This window comes from Salvia hispanica, chromosome 1 (assembly GCF_023119035.1).
Source record: "Salvia hispanica cultivar TCC Black 2014 chromosome 1, UniMelb_Shisp_WGS_1.0, whole genome shotgun sequence".
Classification (NCBI taxonomy): Eukaryota; Viridiplantae; Streptophyta; class Magnoliopsida; order Lamiales; family Lamiaceae; genus Salvia; species Salvia hispanica.
In genome coordinates this window covers 26,430,235-26,448,449 of record NC_062965.1, presented here as the reverse complement: position 1 = coordinate 26,448,449, position 18,215 = coordinate 26,430,235, and the positions used below count along the sequence as shown (strand labels likewise).

The window sequence follows — 18,215 nt, the reverse complement described above, 5'->3', positions numbered from 1 at the left end:
TTTTTAGCAATGGCATCATCATCAACTGGACCGTCCCCTTTGTATTGTGGTCCCGAAGACCCGAGCGTACTTTACTTGCAACCGCATCATATAACTGAAAGTATAATCTCTGGGAATGATACCGACACCTTTCAACCACGCAAATTGGATAATAACATTTTTCAAGCTCCAATGCATGACCGAGTGTTGGGGCATATAGAGCGGATGGGTTTTGGTGGCGTGTACCGTTGTGGAAAGCCAAAAATGTTGGACGCTTCACTTATTGGGGCATTAATTGAGAGGTGGCGTCCCGAGACACACACGTTTCACCTTCCAGTTGGTGAAGCTACAGTGACCCTTCAAGATGTCGAGATGCTTTGGGGTTTAAGGGTTGATGGTGAACCAGTTATCCTTACACAAGTGAACCACACGAGAGAGTACTGGGTGGATACGTGTTTGTCGCTTTTAGGTATAGAACCTAGTCAAGCTGAATTGAAGTTGGGGGGATTTAATGCCACTACACTGAAGGATGTTGTTAGACACCGTCTTGACGACGATCTACCCGAGTATTATTACATGCGGCATGCACGTATATTTGTGCTACTCCTACTAGGTTGTTTGATCCTCCCAGACACTTCGGGGAGAAAAATTCCCTTCCACCACATTCTATTACTAGATGACGAGAATCAGTGTTCACAACTTAGTTGGGGTGCAGCAGCGCTTGCCACTTTATATCACTACCTTTGTGAAGCTTCGTGTCAAAAGCAGAAAAATATCGGTGGCCCATTGGCCCTTCTACAGATGTGGGCTTGGGAGAGGATACCCAATATTCGACCCGAGATAGTTGATAGGGTTGAGTATGATGGTACGACACCATGTGGAATAATGTAAGTTACATCTTTATTCTATGTCATTAAGTTATCTATATCACGTGTTTATAATATTTTTAAATTTTTTGGAATTATTAGGTGGAGGGGGCGATTGAATGTGGGTAGAGCCCCGCAACATGTTCAAAGTTATTATAGGGAACAATTGGCTCATTTGCACGACAATCAGGTGTCACTTTTAAAATATTTCGTAATCTTCTTTGTTGAATATTTTTCTTTTTTTAACCCTTTAACCTTTTTTTTCAGTTTATTTGGGAGCCGTATTTGGATCGTCGCCCTCTACCAGAGGAGTGCATGCGTGGGATGGATGTTTGGGCGTGCACTAACTACCTCATTTGCTATCATATTGTGGAGCCGTATTTGGGTCATCGAGTTGCACGACAGTTTGGAAACCCCCAACATATTTTTCTTAATGAGACTCAATTTCACAATTATGAGAGATGGGAAAGTACAAGGCGAAGTAAGTCATCCGTAAACTGGCTAACTCATCATGCTTACTACGTTCAGTATTGGAGGAACCGGGGAGAAATAGAACAACAGGTGTATCCAGATGCCTCGAATACTGACTACATGAATTGGTTTCGGAAAATCACTGTGACTTACATTACTAGACCCGGCATCCATGGCCAGCCAGGCATCCATGAGACTGCCTCTACACATACGATGATGGTAATATTTATTTTTTTTTGTCGTTTTTATAGTGCATTATCAGTAGAATAATGTCTTTTTTCTGTGCAGTTGGAGACGTTGGTCAATGTGTATCACTGCCTTAGCGGATCTGAGACGGCATATCATTAGGACATCCAACGTGCTCTAAACATGGTGTCGACTTGTATGACAGTATGTGGGGAGACTGAACGTCTTGATTTTGTGCCTACCCAGCGATCAACGATTGACACTACAAGACCAATCATTCACAACGCTAGGCGCGAAGGACGGCCAGGTGTCCGTATTGGCGGTCCAGGGTATAGGCGGGATGTAGGTTTCTCGCAGATGGGCGGAGGATGCAGTGACCCACCGCGTGCTTCTTGGCATGCTGGATCAAGTTCACAGATGATGGGTGACGAATATTATTCTGATGTTAACCTTGATGAATATTTTGGAGTAAGATTACAAACACAAGAGGAGGTTGAGGTTGAGGCTGAGGAGGATGATGATGCTGAGGAGGATGAAGCTGAAGTGAATGATGATGCTGAGGACAATGAGGCACGTGAGACAGCTTGGCGCGAGTCACGCACAAAGGCTCGTAATGAGTCTGGGGCGGCTTCTGGGCCAGCTTCTAGTTCTTCACTGTCCACACGAGGATTGGCACGGAATATAACAAGATTCTTTACTAGGAGAACATCCTCGCGTACATCCAAAGGGGTAGCTGCCACCAAGTTTACACCAAGTACTTACAAGTAGTAGGTGGTTGTTTGTTAGATGTAAACATTTGTGATATTCAACTTAACTACATTTTATGTAATTTTTAATCCATTCTTCCATAGTAAATAATGTCTAGTTACAAACTAAATGAAAATAGTAGTAAATAAAGTCCAACTAAATCAAAATAGTAGTAAATAAAGTCCAACTAAATGAAAATAGTAGTAAATAAAGTCTAGTAGTAAATAAAGTCCAACTAAATGAAAATAGTAGTAAATAAAGTCCAACTAAATCAAAATAGTAGTAAATAAAGTCTAGTAGTAAATAAAGTCCAACTAAATGAAAATAGTAGTAAATAAAGTCCAACTAAATCAAAATAGTAGTAAATAAAGTATAGTAGTAAATAAAGTCCAACTAAATCAAAATAGTAGTAAATAAAGTCCAACTAAATGAAAATAGTAGTAAATAAAGTCTAGTAGTAAATAAAGTCCAACTAAATGAAAATAGTAGTAAATAAAGTCCAACTAAATGAAAATAGTAGTAAATAAAGTCTAGTAGTAAATAAAGTCCAACTAAATCAAAATAGTAGTAAATAAAGTCCAACTAAATCAAAATAGTAGTAAATAAAGTCCAACTAAATGAAAATAGTAGTAAATAAAGTCCAACTAAATGAAAATAGTAGTAAATAAAGTCCAACTAAATCAAAATAGTAGTAAATAAAGTATAGTAGTAAATAAAGTCCAACTAAATCAAAATAGTAGTAAATAAAGTCCAACTAAATGAAAATAGTAGTAAATAAAGTCCAACTAAATCAAAATAGTAGTAAATAAAGTCTAGTAGTAAATAAAGTCCAACTAAATGAAAATAGTACTCCCTCCGTCCCAGAGAAGTTGGCATACTTTGAAAATGGCACGGGATTTTAGGAGGTTTTGTTTTGTGTGTTAAATGGAGAGAGAAAATATAATTTTTATATTCATGTGAGAGAGAACTTTTTCTAAAAAGGGAAATGTGACATCTTTTGTGGGACAAACTAAAAAGGAAAGTGTGCCAACTTCTCTGGGACGGAGGGAGTAGTAAATAAAGTCCAACTAAATCAAAATAGTAGTAAATAAAGTCCAACTAAATCAAAATAGTGGTAAATAATGTCTAGTTACAAACCAACAACATCAAATACTAGTAAATAATGTCTAGTTACAAACCAAATGAAAATAGTAGTAAATAATGTCCAACTAAATCACACAGTGCTCCCCGTTGTGCAGTTACGCCTGTCATGCCCTACTTGTCTACAGATCTTGCAACTCCTCTGTCGCCTGGGTTTATCAGGTTCATTTTCGTCCATCTGGTTCTGTATTCTTGCTTTTCTATACCGACCGCGGGAACGAGGAACAAATTGCCCCACTGAACACTCCAATGTCCATGGTGGTATCTCCCAGTAGTCCTGGTGCCTAAGTGAACGAAAACCAAAAGAATACTGTTTCACCCAATTTGACTTCAAATAGTTCTTACTCACAAGGCGTAGAATGTTATCTCCTCGATCTCTAGCAACTGCCGCAGCGTGAGAACAAGGCAACCTCCACATCTGCCATTTCCCACAACTACACTTTTTTCTCAAATACTTGACCTCATAAGAGTTTCCACCCTTCCCTTTGGATCGTGCCTCCGATAAGACATCATACCTGCCCGGCAGGGTGTTGACTCGTCTAACCACATGTTTTCGGCCTCTTGCATCATTTTCAGTCAATTTGTCATGCGCCCACGGAGTCAACTCAGTTTGGCATTGTGCCGCTTCTGTTGATCTTGTCTGGAACCACTTAATTGTTCTCCAAAATGTTAAATCGATACAAGCCCTAATAGGTAGATCTCTGGCTCCTTTCAAGACGTTGTTATATGCCTCTACCATGTTCGTCGTTGCTTCACCCCATCTACGACCTTTGTCGTATGCCATTGTCCATTGCTCTGCATCAATACGCCCAAGGTACTCAACTGCCTCTGGGCTAACATTTCCTAGGTGGCGTCTTTTCCTGAAATATTTTCTCACCTTTGTGGCTATCCCCATTTTCCACACTAGACCCTTCACCCTCACACCCTTGTGATGCTGCAACACATTTTTCCGTACATGTACTAAGCAAAATCGGTGTATTCCTCGGGGTGGTTGTTCCCATATATCAGACTCCATTGCATTCAACATTCCCGGGTGTCTATCAGATATAATGCAAACATCTCTATCGCCTTTCATAACATGAAGTTTGATTAACTTCATAAACCAATTCCAACTATCACTTGTTTCATTATCAACAATTGCATAAGCAACAGGTAAACACTTCTTGTTTGCATCAAATCCAACAGCGCAAAGAAGTTTACCTTTGAGTCTGCCCCGCAAATGAGTTCCGTCAACTGCTAGCACTGGCTTGCAAAGCTGAAAAGCCTCCACACACGGCCCGAATGCCCAAAATACATACTTGAAAAACTTCCGTGTCTCGGTACTATGTCGTTCATCATGATGTCACTCAACTATTGTTCCACGGGTGCGCTTCTGCAACTCAATCATATAACTAGGCAAATCTTCGAATGATGACTCCCATCCACCAAAAGCAAGCTCTATAGCCATCCTCCGGGCATACCATGCTTTCTTGTATGATATTTCAACATGATACTTTTCCTTCACATCCTCAATAATGGAATTAGGTGTATACCCGAGGTCCTTTAGAATATGATGCTTAACACACAAAGCCACCATATCTGATGAGACGTTGGCGTGGTCCCTGGAGTTGGGATTACCTACACAAGTGTGTCTATCAGTCCATTGTCTGATTTCCCATTTGCGGTCGTGCTTCCTCAATATTGCCCGAAGTTTCCAAATACAACCTGTTTGATTGTGTCGTCTCCTATTTGAGCTCGTGCTCTCCGACTCTTTGGGAGGTTTCAGAGTTTTGCATTCCACATTCCACTTTGTTGGTTTACTTTCCACCACGTAGTATTCTTTTGTGGATGACTCCAACCACAAAGTAACAGCAGTCTTCAATTGTAGCTTGGTATCAAATTTGGTTCCTAACCCAATCCGTGTAGGATTCTTCTCATCCCAAAACCAACTGCTAGATTCGGAATCATCATGGTTACTTTCATAGTAGTTACCTTCTGTCGTCGGTAGAGTACGAAAATAAGATAACCCTGGATGCTCATACTCCTGCTCACTTGGCGGGACTACTGGGACGTACCTACGAGGCACATTCAATGTCTCATTGTCGGATGCATCTTGGTTTGCTTCTGATTCTTCACTCAATTCAGGTGGGGTTGTTGATTTTTCTGACACAAGGTCTTCAGATTCAGAATCGTCACTAACTTCATTATGGGGAGATAGTCCCCCATCCCCAAAACGAGACCCACCATCCCCAAAGCCAGACCCATCATCCCCAAAACCATACCCATCATCACCAACATTATCCGGATCGCGACTAACTTCATTATGTCCAGATGGCCCATCATCATATTGTACTCTATCTTGAGCTTCTCGTTGACCCCTTCTAGATTGATAGACAACGACCGTATGTGGAGTACGTTGTTGTGCTAAATTAGCTTGATAGTCAACAAATAACTCAATTTGACCTGATTGAATAGCTGTTGCAAACATATCCCTCATATATGCATCGCAAAGTCGAACGCCCACAAAGTGATATCCATTACCCACTTGAATTGCACGTTTCCATGTCAAACTAATCATATACTCACTCACATTGATTCCAATGCAATCACATATTCTGCTAACCAACTCATTATATGGAAGAAACTCATCTAAGACAAGATATGCATTTGCCACGGGTGGCTCATAAGACAAACCAATTCCTCCAATTTGTACTATTCTTCCATCCCAATATAAAAGGACACAAATAGATTCTGTGTCCATAATCCTGCAATACATACACAACTTTATCTCAAAATTTAAATACTTAAAAATAAACTATATACCAAATCTTACGAATTAACAATTCAAAAGACACTACTTACCAAATCTTAGTATTTAATAACACACATTGAACATACAATTTATACCAACAACCTAAATTTTTTTTTTAGCCACAAACCCTAGAATCACAATTTTCACCATAAACTATGGATATAATGTTAAATAAAGAAGAAAGCAAGTAACTTACCTTGAGCGAGAAACAATTAGATGAATTTGGGCGATTTATGCAAGAATCGAACGGAAATGTGGCATTCTTGGAAGAGATTCGCGGGCAAGGAGGCTGGAGTTCGCGCAAAGGGCAGAATGCTTCTGTTCTGGAACCCAAATTATATTCAGGTCAAATACGCATTCTAGGAATGCGTTTTTAAGTTTGAATTGACTTCTGTTTTGACTGCCGAAATCACTTAGTTGCGCATTCTTAGAATGCGTGTTTAAATACGCATTCTTAGAATGCGTGTTTAGAATGCGTATTTAAACACGCATTCTAAGAATGCGTAACACCCATTCTTAGAAATAAAAAAAAAAATCACCTATTGGTGGAACCATTTTTCCAGACAACCCCATTTATAGAATTTAGCCGAATATGTCTAAGGACCTTATCTTTAAATTATTTAGCATTGTAATCGAGTCTAGTGATTTATAACTCTTCTCGGGCTTTTTTGTCGGTTCATTCTCAAGTCATATCAAGAGAGTCGAACAACACACAATCAGTTTACTTAAATTTATATATTTCTTTAATTAGTATTCTAATCTGCTTTTTATTTATTTTTTTTATTTTATATTTTCAAATCCCTCAAATGGTGCACGGAGCAAGAAATTGTTCTCAATTTAAATATAAATAGCAGTATTGAACTTCACATTTTCTACAATAGTACAACTTAGAGCATCCTTTTTCTTTGTTCGATTATACTCAGCATTGTGTTATATATTCCTCAAAATTTCAAAACAAGAAGTCACTTATAACATTATTTAAAACTTTCAGTAAATCTCTTACACCGAAAAGAAGAAAAATTCACATTGAAAGACAAAAAAAATGTAAAAGATGGGCCTGCAGTCGATACTTCCCTTTCAAGAATGAATCTTTTATTTTTCTTAGCCTAGAGTTTGCAAGAAAGACAAATTTCTTGAGCCCATCATTTTTCCAACCAAATGAAAATAATTCAGACGACTTTTTTGGGGAGAATTTTCGTAGACTTCTTGTAGGGTTTTCAAATAAAATTGGTCAATTGTTGGGATTGGGAAAGGTGCTAAACTCATCAATTTTCATAGTGTGCAGTCTAAATTATGTTTCATGATTTGTAGATATCCCTAAACTAACAAATAAAATGCGATAATAAAGAGGTACAGTACAATAGGCATCACATAACACAGATATTTCAGATAAAAATTTAGATGAATTTGATTTGTGCTTCTTCTAATGGCACAATACAAATCACATCTCTAAAGTGTTAATTTTGACTTTCTATATTATGGTGGAATTTTTTAAGGAAATCATTATGGGATATAAATCATCAATGAATATTGGAAATTTTTATTTATAAGTTCATACTATGATTACTGTTACATTTAGGTATATTCCTTATCTCATTCATATAAGATAAGATTATATAGCTTTAAACATCACCTAATTAAAACTTGGAATGAATTTTAACAAAATATTTCAAAGCATATAACAACCAATATTCGTAATTATATAATTTAGTAATTCTTAAATTTTTGGAATCTTTGTATCCAAAAGCAAATGTAAAAATAATTAAAATAAAAAATAGAGCAAAAGTTGTGTTGGGAGTGGTGGACCTCTTTAAATTGAATGAGAATTTAAAGCTGAGAGCAGCACTATACAGGCAAAAGCTTCACTCAATAAATATTCTTTAATGCCCCCACCAACCATTTATCATTTTCAACCAACTTTCATTGTTTGCATCATTTTAATTATTATTATCATCATATTTAGGTATTTCCAGTTATCGATGTTTATGATGGAAGGGTGAATTACATGTGTTGGTTTTTAATGCATAATGAAAAATATGCATTCTTATCTCATTAATATAGTAAGTAATTCTTTTTAGGCAGTCCAATTAAGCTTTTGCTGTAGGAAATAAAACCTCCATTAGTGACCTTTTTCCTTTTTTTTACAAAATTTATTTAAATTATTAGAAAATGTAGTTTGGCCATCTAAAAATTTATAAAAACAGCTGAACTTCTAGTTTCCAATTCGACCAAAAATAGTAAGTACTCCCTTCGTCGTGAGGTAGATGTCACACTTGGGAAATGACACGGAATTTTAGGAGATGTTATGTTGTGTGTTAAATGGTAAGAGAAAATATAATTTTATAATTGAAGTGAGAGGGAACTTTTTCCAAGAGAAGAAATGTGACATCTTTTGTGGAACAAACTAAAAAGAAAAGTGTGACATCTACCTTGGGACGGATGGAGTACTTCAATATTGACTATTGAGTGTTACACTAGTACTCCCTCCGTCCGCAAATATGAGTCTCGGTTCACTTTTATTATAAAATAGTAAGAGAGTCTTATCTTTCATTAACTCATTTCACTCATATTTTATTTAAAACTGATATTACCACTAATTTTTTTCTACTCACTTTTTTTTACATTTTTTAAAACTCGTGCAGCAAAAAAAATGGAACTCCTAATAACTAATGGATGGAGTATTAATTTTTGCAATTAATTAAGAGAGACTAAAAAAGGAAAGTAGCAATGAAATAATGGAATAAAGTCGTAGCCATATACAGTAGATAGAAATGAATGAATATGCTTTATTAATTGTAATTAATGTAACAATATCTATTAATTCCCTCTATTTATCTGGTTCAGGTGCTTTGTAGCCTTCATAGGTAAATGCTGTTTGAAAATTATCCCATTCACTTTCTCACCCAAATCAATCAAATGAATAATAATTACTACAATATAAAATTATTCAATTATATAAAAACTATTTTGCCATATCATAACTCTAGAAGCTTATAAAATGATCAAATAAATGAACAATTGCATTTTCTAATTGATTCAAAAAATGGCAAGAAAAAAATTAAGTCATGAAGATGACAGAACTAATATTTTCCAACGTAGTAGTATTATTTTATTTATTTATCTCAATCTATATAAACATCGTATACTCCACGCTGGAAAAATAGTGACCTGTAGAAAGAAGCCACGTGTCCAACCTAATGAAAGCGCCAGCCCGCCTTCTCTCCTTGCTTTTTTCCACTTTACTTTTTTTTCCCGTTGATAAATGCATGACTCTCTCTCTCTCATCTACTCTGCAATAAAGTTTAGAGAGAGAGAGTGAGAAAGAGAGAGAAATGGCCCTTCAATTGGTCCACTAAAGTCCATTGCCGGAAATCTCCCACTCAATCCCCGTTTCCGGCAGGTTTCTCCGGTTAAACTTTGCCGCACCTACTCCAATTTTTTCTCTATAAGGCTCAGGCGAAGTGTTTTCTCGCATTTGAGCTTTGTCATTTCTTCTCAGATCGAAATAGCTTCTACTCCTACACCAAAATCCACCTTTTTTTCTCTGACCTCAACACAAAAAAAACGCTCTCTCTTCCTTATTCCTTTCCTTCGCTTTTAGCTTTCGGAAAAGCGCTTATACCCAGTGTGATTTGGGGGCTTCCTCGGGGGGTGTGTGTGTTGCTTTTGTTAATGTCGGGTTAATTAGGGTGTTTTTATTAATTACTTGTTCTAGGTTTTTCTGCAACCCTTCAGAGCTGAAATGTGGCGAAGCGCCACTTTTTCTATCTAAGTTTTCGAGGATTTGGGTTGTTTAACGGAATTGAAGAATTAGTTACAGTTTCAGCTCAATTTCATATTCAGCTTATCGCTTGTTTATTTTAGGTTTCCTTTTTCGAAGGGGGGGAATTCAGGGGTTGTTTGTGTTGAGTTTTTGTCAATGCCTTAACTTAACTCGTCCGATTTCTTCGAAAATGAGGAGTGTTGTAAGCCTTGTGTTTCTTTCGTTTTTCATTTGCTTATCTCCGCTTTTAGTGAATTCGTTGAGTCCGTCATTGAATGACGATGTTCTGGGATTAATTGTGTTCAAAGCTGATGTTAAAGATCCTGATGGGAAATTGGATTCGTGGAATGAAGATGACGATAGCCCATGTAACAATTGGGTTGGAATCAAATGCAACCCCAGATCCAACAGAGTCTCTGATCTTGTCCTTGATGGCTTCGGCCTCTCGGGCAAGCTCGGGAGGGGTCTTCTTCAATTGCGATTTCTGCGGAAGTTGTCGCTTGCCAACAACAATTTTACCGGGAGCTTGAGCCTCAACTTTGCTGAGCTCTCTGATCTGAGAGTCTTGGATTTGAGTGAGAATGGTTTGTCGGGGGAGATTGCTAGTGATTTCTTTAGCCAATGTGGATCTCTAAGATCCGTTTCATTGGCTAAGAACAGGTTTTCAGGGCCTGTTCCTGAGAGTCTGGGCTCCTGCTCGGCTCTTGCTTCGGTTAACCTCTCGGGTAATCAGTTCTCTGGGGCTTTGCCAGTGGGGATGTGGGCGATGACGGGGCTTAGGTCGCTTGATTTGTCTGATAATATGTTGGATGGTATAATTCCCAAGGGGATTGAAGGTTTGAACAATTTGAGGGTTATAAATCTGAGGGGTAATGAGTTCTCTGGTGAAGTGCCTTATGGGATTGGGAACTGTATGTTGTTGAGGTCAGTAGATTTGAGTCGAAATTCGTTCTCTGGTGGGCTGCCAACAACAATGCAGAAGCTTTCATTGTGCAACAATCTAGCTTTAGGTAGCAATGAGCTGACATGGGAGGTTCCTGAGTGGATTGGGGAAATGAGAAGCCTTGAGAACCTGGATCTTTCGGAGAACAATTTTACCGGCCAACTTCCGGTTTCTCTGGGGAAGCTTCAATCGTTGAAGATTCTTAATGTATCTAACAATGCCCTCACTGGGAGCTTGCCTGAATCCATGAGCAATTGTTTAAACCTTCTGGCTTTTGACATTAGTCATAATGCCTTTACGGGTGATGTCCCTTTATGGGTGTTAGGACTTGGTTTGCAGCAAGTTCTGTTTTCAGGCAACAGATTGAGCGGTAGCATTCATAATGTCTTAGCCTCTTCACCAGAGAACTCTCAGAAAAAGCTTTTGGTCTTGGATGTCTCCGGAAATGTGCTATCTGGCTCAATTCCAGCTGCCCTTGGGAATTTTGGCAGCTTGCAGTTAGTAAATTTTTCCAGAAACTCACTCGTTGGCGGGGTTCCATCAAGTATTGGACAACTGAAATTATTAAATTTTCTGGATTTGAGTGAGAATGGGTTGAATGGAAGCATTCCTTCGGAGATTGGAGGACTAACATCCCTTGAGGAACTAAGACTCGAGAAGAACGCACTGGGGGGCAACCTTCCTTTGTCAATTGGAGATTGCAGTTCACTTACATCCTTGTAAGTGTTTTTCTTGGTTTCATTATCTATCATGCTACTTAGTTTGTAGATTTCCTGCAAGTTCTTGCTTTTTAAATATCCTCGAACTTGATTCTCATTTTAGCACACTTCTTATAATTGCTGTTTTACTGTCTTAGTTTATGATGTACTGTGATTTTCCTTAAATGTATAGAAACGTGATAGAGATTTGATGTTTGTTAGGTGCTTACTGATATTGAGAACAAATGCATGATCCCATTACTGTAAGAAACAGATGTGCCTTATGGCTTGACTCATAAAATAATAAAATCCACTACATTTATGAAAATATGCTGAACTTATGCAGTCTGTTAGGCGATCATATATTCATATATGCTATTCTGTGAATGTTCGTTTATACTCTGTTTAAATTGCAGGTATCTCGCTCATAATGAAATAACTGGTCCTATTCCTGCTTCCCTTTCAAAGCTCTCTAACCTTCAAGCTGTTGACCTCTCTTTCAACAAACTGACTGGAGCCCTACCAAAGCAGCTGGCAAATCTTGTGCGCCTTCAGTTATTTAATGTTTCACACAACCAGCTACAAGGTGAACTTCCAGCTGGTAGTTTCTTCAACACCATTGATCCATCATCTGTATCAGAAAACCCGTCTCTTTGCGGATCGGCTGTCAAAAGAACTTGCTCCAAAGTCCTTCCCAAACCTATTGTCCTCAATCCAAACTCTACTGATGATACGACACCTACTACCGTTGCTCCAAGCTTTGGCCGTGGAAAGAAGATCCTCAGCATTTCTGCCCTAATAGCTATCGGTGCAGCAGCTGCCATCGTGATTGGTGTTATTACCATCACTGTTCTTAACCTTCGTGTACGTTCTTCCATGTCTCGCTCTGCAGTAGCTCTTACTTTCTCAGGCGGGGATGACTTCAGCAAGTCGCCTTCCACGGATGGAAGTTCTGGGAAGCTCGTCATGTTCTCGGGTGATCCTGACTTTAGCACGGGGGCGCATGCCCTTCTAAATAAAGATTGTGAACTTGGCCGTGGAGGATTTGGGGCCGTCTACCGGACTATGCTTAAGGATGGACGCTCTGTTGCCATCAAGAAACTCACTGTGTCTAGTCTTGTCAAGTCTCAAGAAGAATTTGAGAGGGAAGTGAAGAAATTGGGCAAAGTTCACCATTCCAATCTTGTTGCACTTGATGGTTATTACTGGACTCCCTCATTGCAGCTTATCATTTACGAATTCGTCTCTGGTGGGAATCTTTACAAGCATCTCCATGAAGAAGGCGAAAACTACCTGTCGTGGAATGACAGGTTCAACATCATTCTTGGTGCTGCAAAAGGGTTGGCTCATTTGCACGAGATGAACGTGATTCACTACAACTTGAAGTCGAGCAACATACTGATTGACAGCAACGGAGAAGCTAAGGTTGCAGACTACGGCCTAGCAAGGCTGCTGCCAATGCTGGACCGGTATGTCCTAAGCAGCAAGATCCAGAGCGCTCTTGGTTACATGGCTCCCGAATTCGCATGCAAAACTGTCAAGATTACTGAGAAATGTGATATCTATGGTTTCGGCATACTGATCCTGGAGGTAGTGACCGGAAAGAGGCCAGTCGAGTACATGGAGGACGACGTGGTGGTGCTCTCAGACATGGTGAGAGGAGCGCTTGAAGAGGGGAAGGTCGAGGAGTGCGTCGATGGGAGGTTGCAAGGGAAGTTCCCGGCTGAGGAGGTGATCCCAGTGATGAAACTGGGTCTGATTTGCACTTCTCAGGTGCCATCGAACAGGCCCGACATGGCAGAAGTGGTTAACATATTAGAGCTCATCAGATGCCCCTCAGAAAGTCAGGATGAGTTGGGAGATTCAAGCTAACTGTTAGGTGATCAAAATGTGCAAGTCAAGAAGAAATCTGTATTCTTTCTACCTTTCCATTGTAATTTGGCAGAATTTTTGTTAGATCTGTAATTCCTTTCCTCCTCCATTGTTGCACTTGGGAATTCGAATTTATTTTGCCGTTTTTGAACGTTTATAGGGTAAACGGTAGATTTTGTCTCATCGTTTGTTGCATTAGTTAGTTCTCCATTCCTCACTCATCCAATCTTGTTTCTTGTTTTGTCTGTTATCCTTGGTTCCTTTTCTGTGTGTGACAGAGAGACAGAGATGTATATATGTGTGCTTGATAAAAGAATGATATGCTAGTAAATTACTACTCCTTCCATCCCACAATAAGCGTCAGGTTTCAAAAAAATTAGTCCCCACGTTAGAGGTAAATTGAGTAAATTTCCTCAGTTTCTTAATATACGACATACGTACATGTAATCACGAATAAATATATGAATTGTTATCCAATTCGATTCGATATGATGTGTATTTACGTATGGGGCGATGTTAAGCCAATGATCTGGAACTGGTTCATTTTCTTTGAGGCTCTGATGAAATCTGAGTTGTGAATATAATAAAAAGAAAAGTGAAAGAAGGGAATGGGCAAACCATATAATTAAAGAAAGGAGAAAATGCAGGGGAATCCAACTTTATTGCTGTTACTTTTATATTTTTTTTAATAATGTCAATATTTGTTTAAATGCATTTTTTGTTGCTTAGTATTCAGACAAGTTGGAATAATATTTTTCACGCTTCCAAAGTCACATGAAGGACCTATGTTAGGTCTGAAATTCACATGTTTTTTCTTCTTCTTCTTGGTGTCTTTTTCTTGCATTAGAAACTTATATGTTTGGAGGCATATCTTTCTGCGGTTTTTGACTCTTTCTTGTCATATTAATTCTATGCAACTATTTTGTTGTTTACTCTAAGTCGTATGTTCATCTCTGAATTATTCTATGCCAATATTCATGTCCAATCATTTTCCTATCCAACTATAGTATATTATATATACACAATCTTGCATAAAAATTACCAAAATACATACATACAAATTATACAATACAAGGCTCATATTTGCTTCGATGTCACAAGCATGACCTTATCATCTTTTCTTGATGAAATGACAAAAATCTTTAATGCTGAATTTATGCCATTTTAATGAAAACATTATATAGGAGCATGTGAATTGGTGACCAAAATGAGTTGTCACTCTAAGCCTATGGTTTAAATTAAATACAATGATGTTGGCACCTAAACAACCTAACCAAATTGCATTTTCAACATTGGCTGGCATTTGTGACAATTCATTAATATATTATACTATTGTATAGTGTATTATTTATTTTATAGGTTATGTTGTAATAATAGGCATGCATTATGGAGCATGCTTGATGCAATCGATAGTCATTTAAACAATCATGTCACGCAGTGGAAATGCAATCATTTGTTTGATTTTCGATTGGATGGAAAAGGGAGAATAATAATTGAGTGAATTAAAATAGGGGACAAATTTAGTGTTGACAAAGGCATGTTTAAAGCATAAATTATAAGGTCGGAGTTTGCAAATTATTTTGTCACCCAAAATATCAATTAAACAATTTATTTACAAGTATAGCACGATTATAGTAAATCTCATGTTATCATACATGTATTCATGTATCGAATCAATCACGTATGTAATTTCCATTAAAGTTGTTTACATAAAAGAAATCCATTTGTAGTTAAACACTATTCTACTTATCCTTCTAAAAAAGAGCACCATATTAACTTTTATAAATATATTAATGATTTTTTATGAGAACTAGTGAACTACTATATGCTTTGGAATATTTTGAGCTCCTCGAGAGTCAAGAGTCAATATATTCTGTCAGGCTTCGATATATGAAGATAAAAGTGAGCAATGGGGGAAAATGATTTTAATTCAACATTAATCCCCTATATGTAGATGCTATTTGATGTTTCCCAATTAAAAAGAAAAAACTAAGAGAAGTGGAAACATGTAGACATATATAGGGCGCATTTGGTTTGAGTCATAATATATGGAGTAATTAATTACATAATTCAACTTAATTAAATGTTTAGTTTCTATGATTAGAAATACTCAAGTCAAAATCTGGTGTTTTTTTCTTCTAATTTTATGTATTTAATCATATATATTAACTGATTAGATGAAAATACAAGAAATTATCATATAAAAGAAAAAAATATATAGAATTTTCCCACGGGAAATCTTTAGAATTCCCACTGCTTAGCTTTCAATTCGCCTCTCCTCGAAGCATTTTGTTGATTACCATTCCTCGTCTCTGGGTGCCTAAGTATCCACCGTAAGCCTTTCCTCATTTGAACCTCACCCTTGGAAATTAGAAATAAGGCTATGACATCCTAAGGTGTTGCTAAATGGACTAAATCAACTAATTAAACACAAAATAAAATAATCCAAATAATCAAATCCTAAAATTCAATTACTCCATATTTGATCAATTTTATCTATCATATCCACCGAATTAAATTTCCCAAATAATATAAAGATGCACCCCCATGATAAAGTAAATCAAGAAGAATATTAGGCACATTCCAAAGCAATCTTAGGATTGTTAAAAGGAGATTTCTAATATCACTTTTCACAACTTTTTATACTTGCACTTTTACTTTGTTGGGTTATGTTTCAAGCATCTACATGTGTTTATGTTGGACCAAGAATGTATAAAAGCTTTCTCAAAACAAAATTAAAAAGTGTATAAAAGCACTTTCTTGAAGTGGGAGTGATGCCCATAATTTTTTTGTTTTATTTTCAATGTAAGCCCATGACGTTCGGTGATGAAGCATCTCCAAAAATATACTCTTCAGTTGTAATAAAATTGCCTTAAAAATAAATAGGAACTGTCACACCATTAACTGATTTATACAATTTCAACACAGCTCCAATTATAGTTATTAAAATCACAAAAAATAACCACAATAGTCCTATTCCTTTATTTTAGACTTGGTTAGTTTGTTCTGTTAAAGGCACTAATTTTAAGTGTATTAATTATAATTCCGATTAGAATATTGGTAAATAAGAAGTGGAGTAGTAATATTAAGTGTTATAATTGTGTTGGGTCTAGTATATTATTGTTATATTTTGCAACACAACAAAACCATAAAATTATAAAAAAAGATCCTAAGATTTTACGTGGAAAATGCAAAACGGGGAAAGACAGAGAGAAAACATGGCTTATGAAGCAACCAAAATAGTGAGAGATTACAAAATGGATTAGTAAAATAACATTAATCACATAACACTAATCCTGGCTCTTAATAGGATTAAGTAGATAACATAATGGGCTCAAAGGCCCAACGTAAAATTCCCGATGGCCTGGCCCGTCAACAAAGGGAAAAGGATCACAAAATAACAATTATTAAGAATAAGATACGACATTAGGTTATGGACGGATCAAAATAACAAAATGCGTCACTACTTTATGGAGTAATACCGATGTTTCAATGGCGGTTCGCCGCCGCAATTTTTGCTGGAGGAGGAGGAAGGCGGCGATGACTCCTGTTCTCTATGTTGTGGTGCTGTAAAAAGGTTGGGCTCAAGTTTTGGGCTGCAATTGTTTAAACGTTTGGGCTTGGGAATGAAAAATGTTATGGGCTGAGTACAATTTCAATATATTGGACCTTGAATTAAATTATTTAATATTAATCATGCCTTGTCTCCAACTTTCGCGTTTTCCATATTATATTGATGCAAAATGTTTGATTCTTAGTAAAATCCAACAAAGGAACAACGAATCAACTTGCCGATTCTTAGATAGTAGGTACTCATCAATTTTTAGTGTAATTTATATGGATTCATGCACTAGAATTTGAACACTTGAATACATTCTTCTTTGTCGCTTTTGGGAATGACTCATGCATTCATTTTTGCTATGCTTTTCTTTTTCTACTTGTTTTTTTTTTTTTTTCTTACTTTCTTTTGATTCTTTTTGAACTTCTTATGAATTGTAGATCAATTAGGGCTTTCTGTAACTCAACTTTAGCTTTACTTCTTAAATCTTGATTTTCTAGTTGGCCTTAAGCGACATGCATGTTATTGTCAATGTAAATTGTATAAACTCAATTAAACTAACTTGATATTCACTTCTTGTTGTTTTCTCTACTTTTTGGACTTTGTGATCTTGTAGATTGAAAACAATTTAGAGTTAAAGGCCTCATTTGGTCCCTAACATATGGCTGTTTTATCAATTTGGTCTTTAACATTATCTTTTTGATTATTTGGTCCCTCACAAATAAACTTCGACCCGAATCGGTCCTTACCGTTAAAAAATAAACGGTCAACGTTATTAATCATGTTTTGACCAAAATTAACAATTTTAATTAATATCTTTAATTATTTCAGAATAATAAAAATATCTTTAATTAATATCTTTAATATCTTTACACAATTATATTTTTATGTGTTTTACACAATTATATTTTTATTATTCTGAAATAATTAAAGATATTAATTAAAATGGTTAATTTTGGTCAAAACATGATTAATAACGTTGACCGTCTATTTTTTAACGGAGAGGACCGATTCGGGTCGAAGTTTATTTGTGAGGGACCAAATAATCAAAAAGATAATGTTAAGGACCAAATTGATAAAACGACCATATGTTAGGGACCAAATGTGGCATTAACTCAACAATTTATGATGATTCAGGAAAATGTATGATACTTTTAAGTTTTAACCACTTAGCTCTATCTTTGGCCTCAAGTTAATTTC

General features: G+C 36.8%; 3 protein-coding genes across 3 annotated transcripts in view; all 3 read left to right on the top strand.

Annotated features, from left to right (window-relative positions):
* LOC125192525 (protein MAIN-LIKE 1-like) overlaps positions 1 to 98 on the top strand; it is a 1,571-nt gene extending 1,473 nt beyond the window's left edge. The window contains exon 3 of the mRNA XM_048090127.1: positions 8 to 98. Within this exon, the coding sequence (XP_047946084.1) occupies positions 8 to 98 (91 nt within the window). The remainder of the gene's footprint in view (positions 1 to 7) is intronic.
* Positions 76 to 2,311, top strand: LOC125216979 (serine/threonine-protein phosphatase 7 long form homolog). Its single transcript, XM_048118821.1, has 4 exons — positions 76 to 866; positions 948 to 1,035; positions 1,113 to 1,535; positions 1,605 to 2,311. Exons 1-4 carry the CDS (start codon positions 172 to 174, stop codon positions 1,662 to 1,664), a joined length of 1,266 nt encoding a protein of 421 aa, XP_047974778.1. The 5' UTR covers positions 76 to 171; the 3' UTR covers positions 1,665 to 2,311.
* Positions 2,312 to 9,470: 7,159 nt separating this feature from the next.
* LOC125200584 (probable LRR receptor-like serine/threonine-protein kinase IRK) lies at positions 9,471 to 13,639 on the top strand. The gene is made up of 2 exons (XM_048098242.1): positions 9,471 to 11,605; positions 12,001 to 13,639. The coding sequence occupies exons 1-2, from the start codon at positions 10,134 to 10,136 to the stop codon at positions 13,454 to 13,456; spliced, it is 2,928 nt and encodes a 975-aa protein (XP_047954199.1). The 5' UTR covers positions 9,471 to 10,133; the 3' UTR covers positions 13,457 to 13,639.
* Positions 13,640 to 18,215: the final 4,576 nt, after the last annotated feature.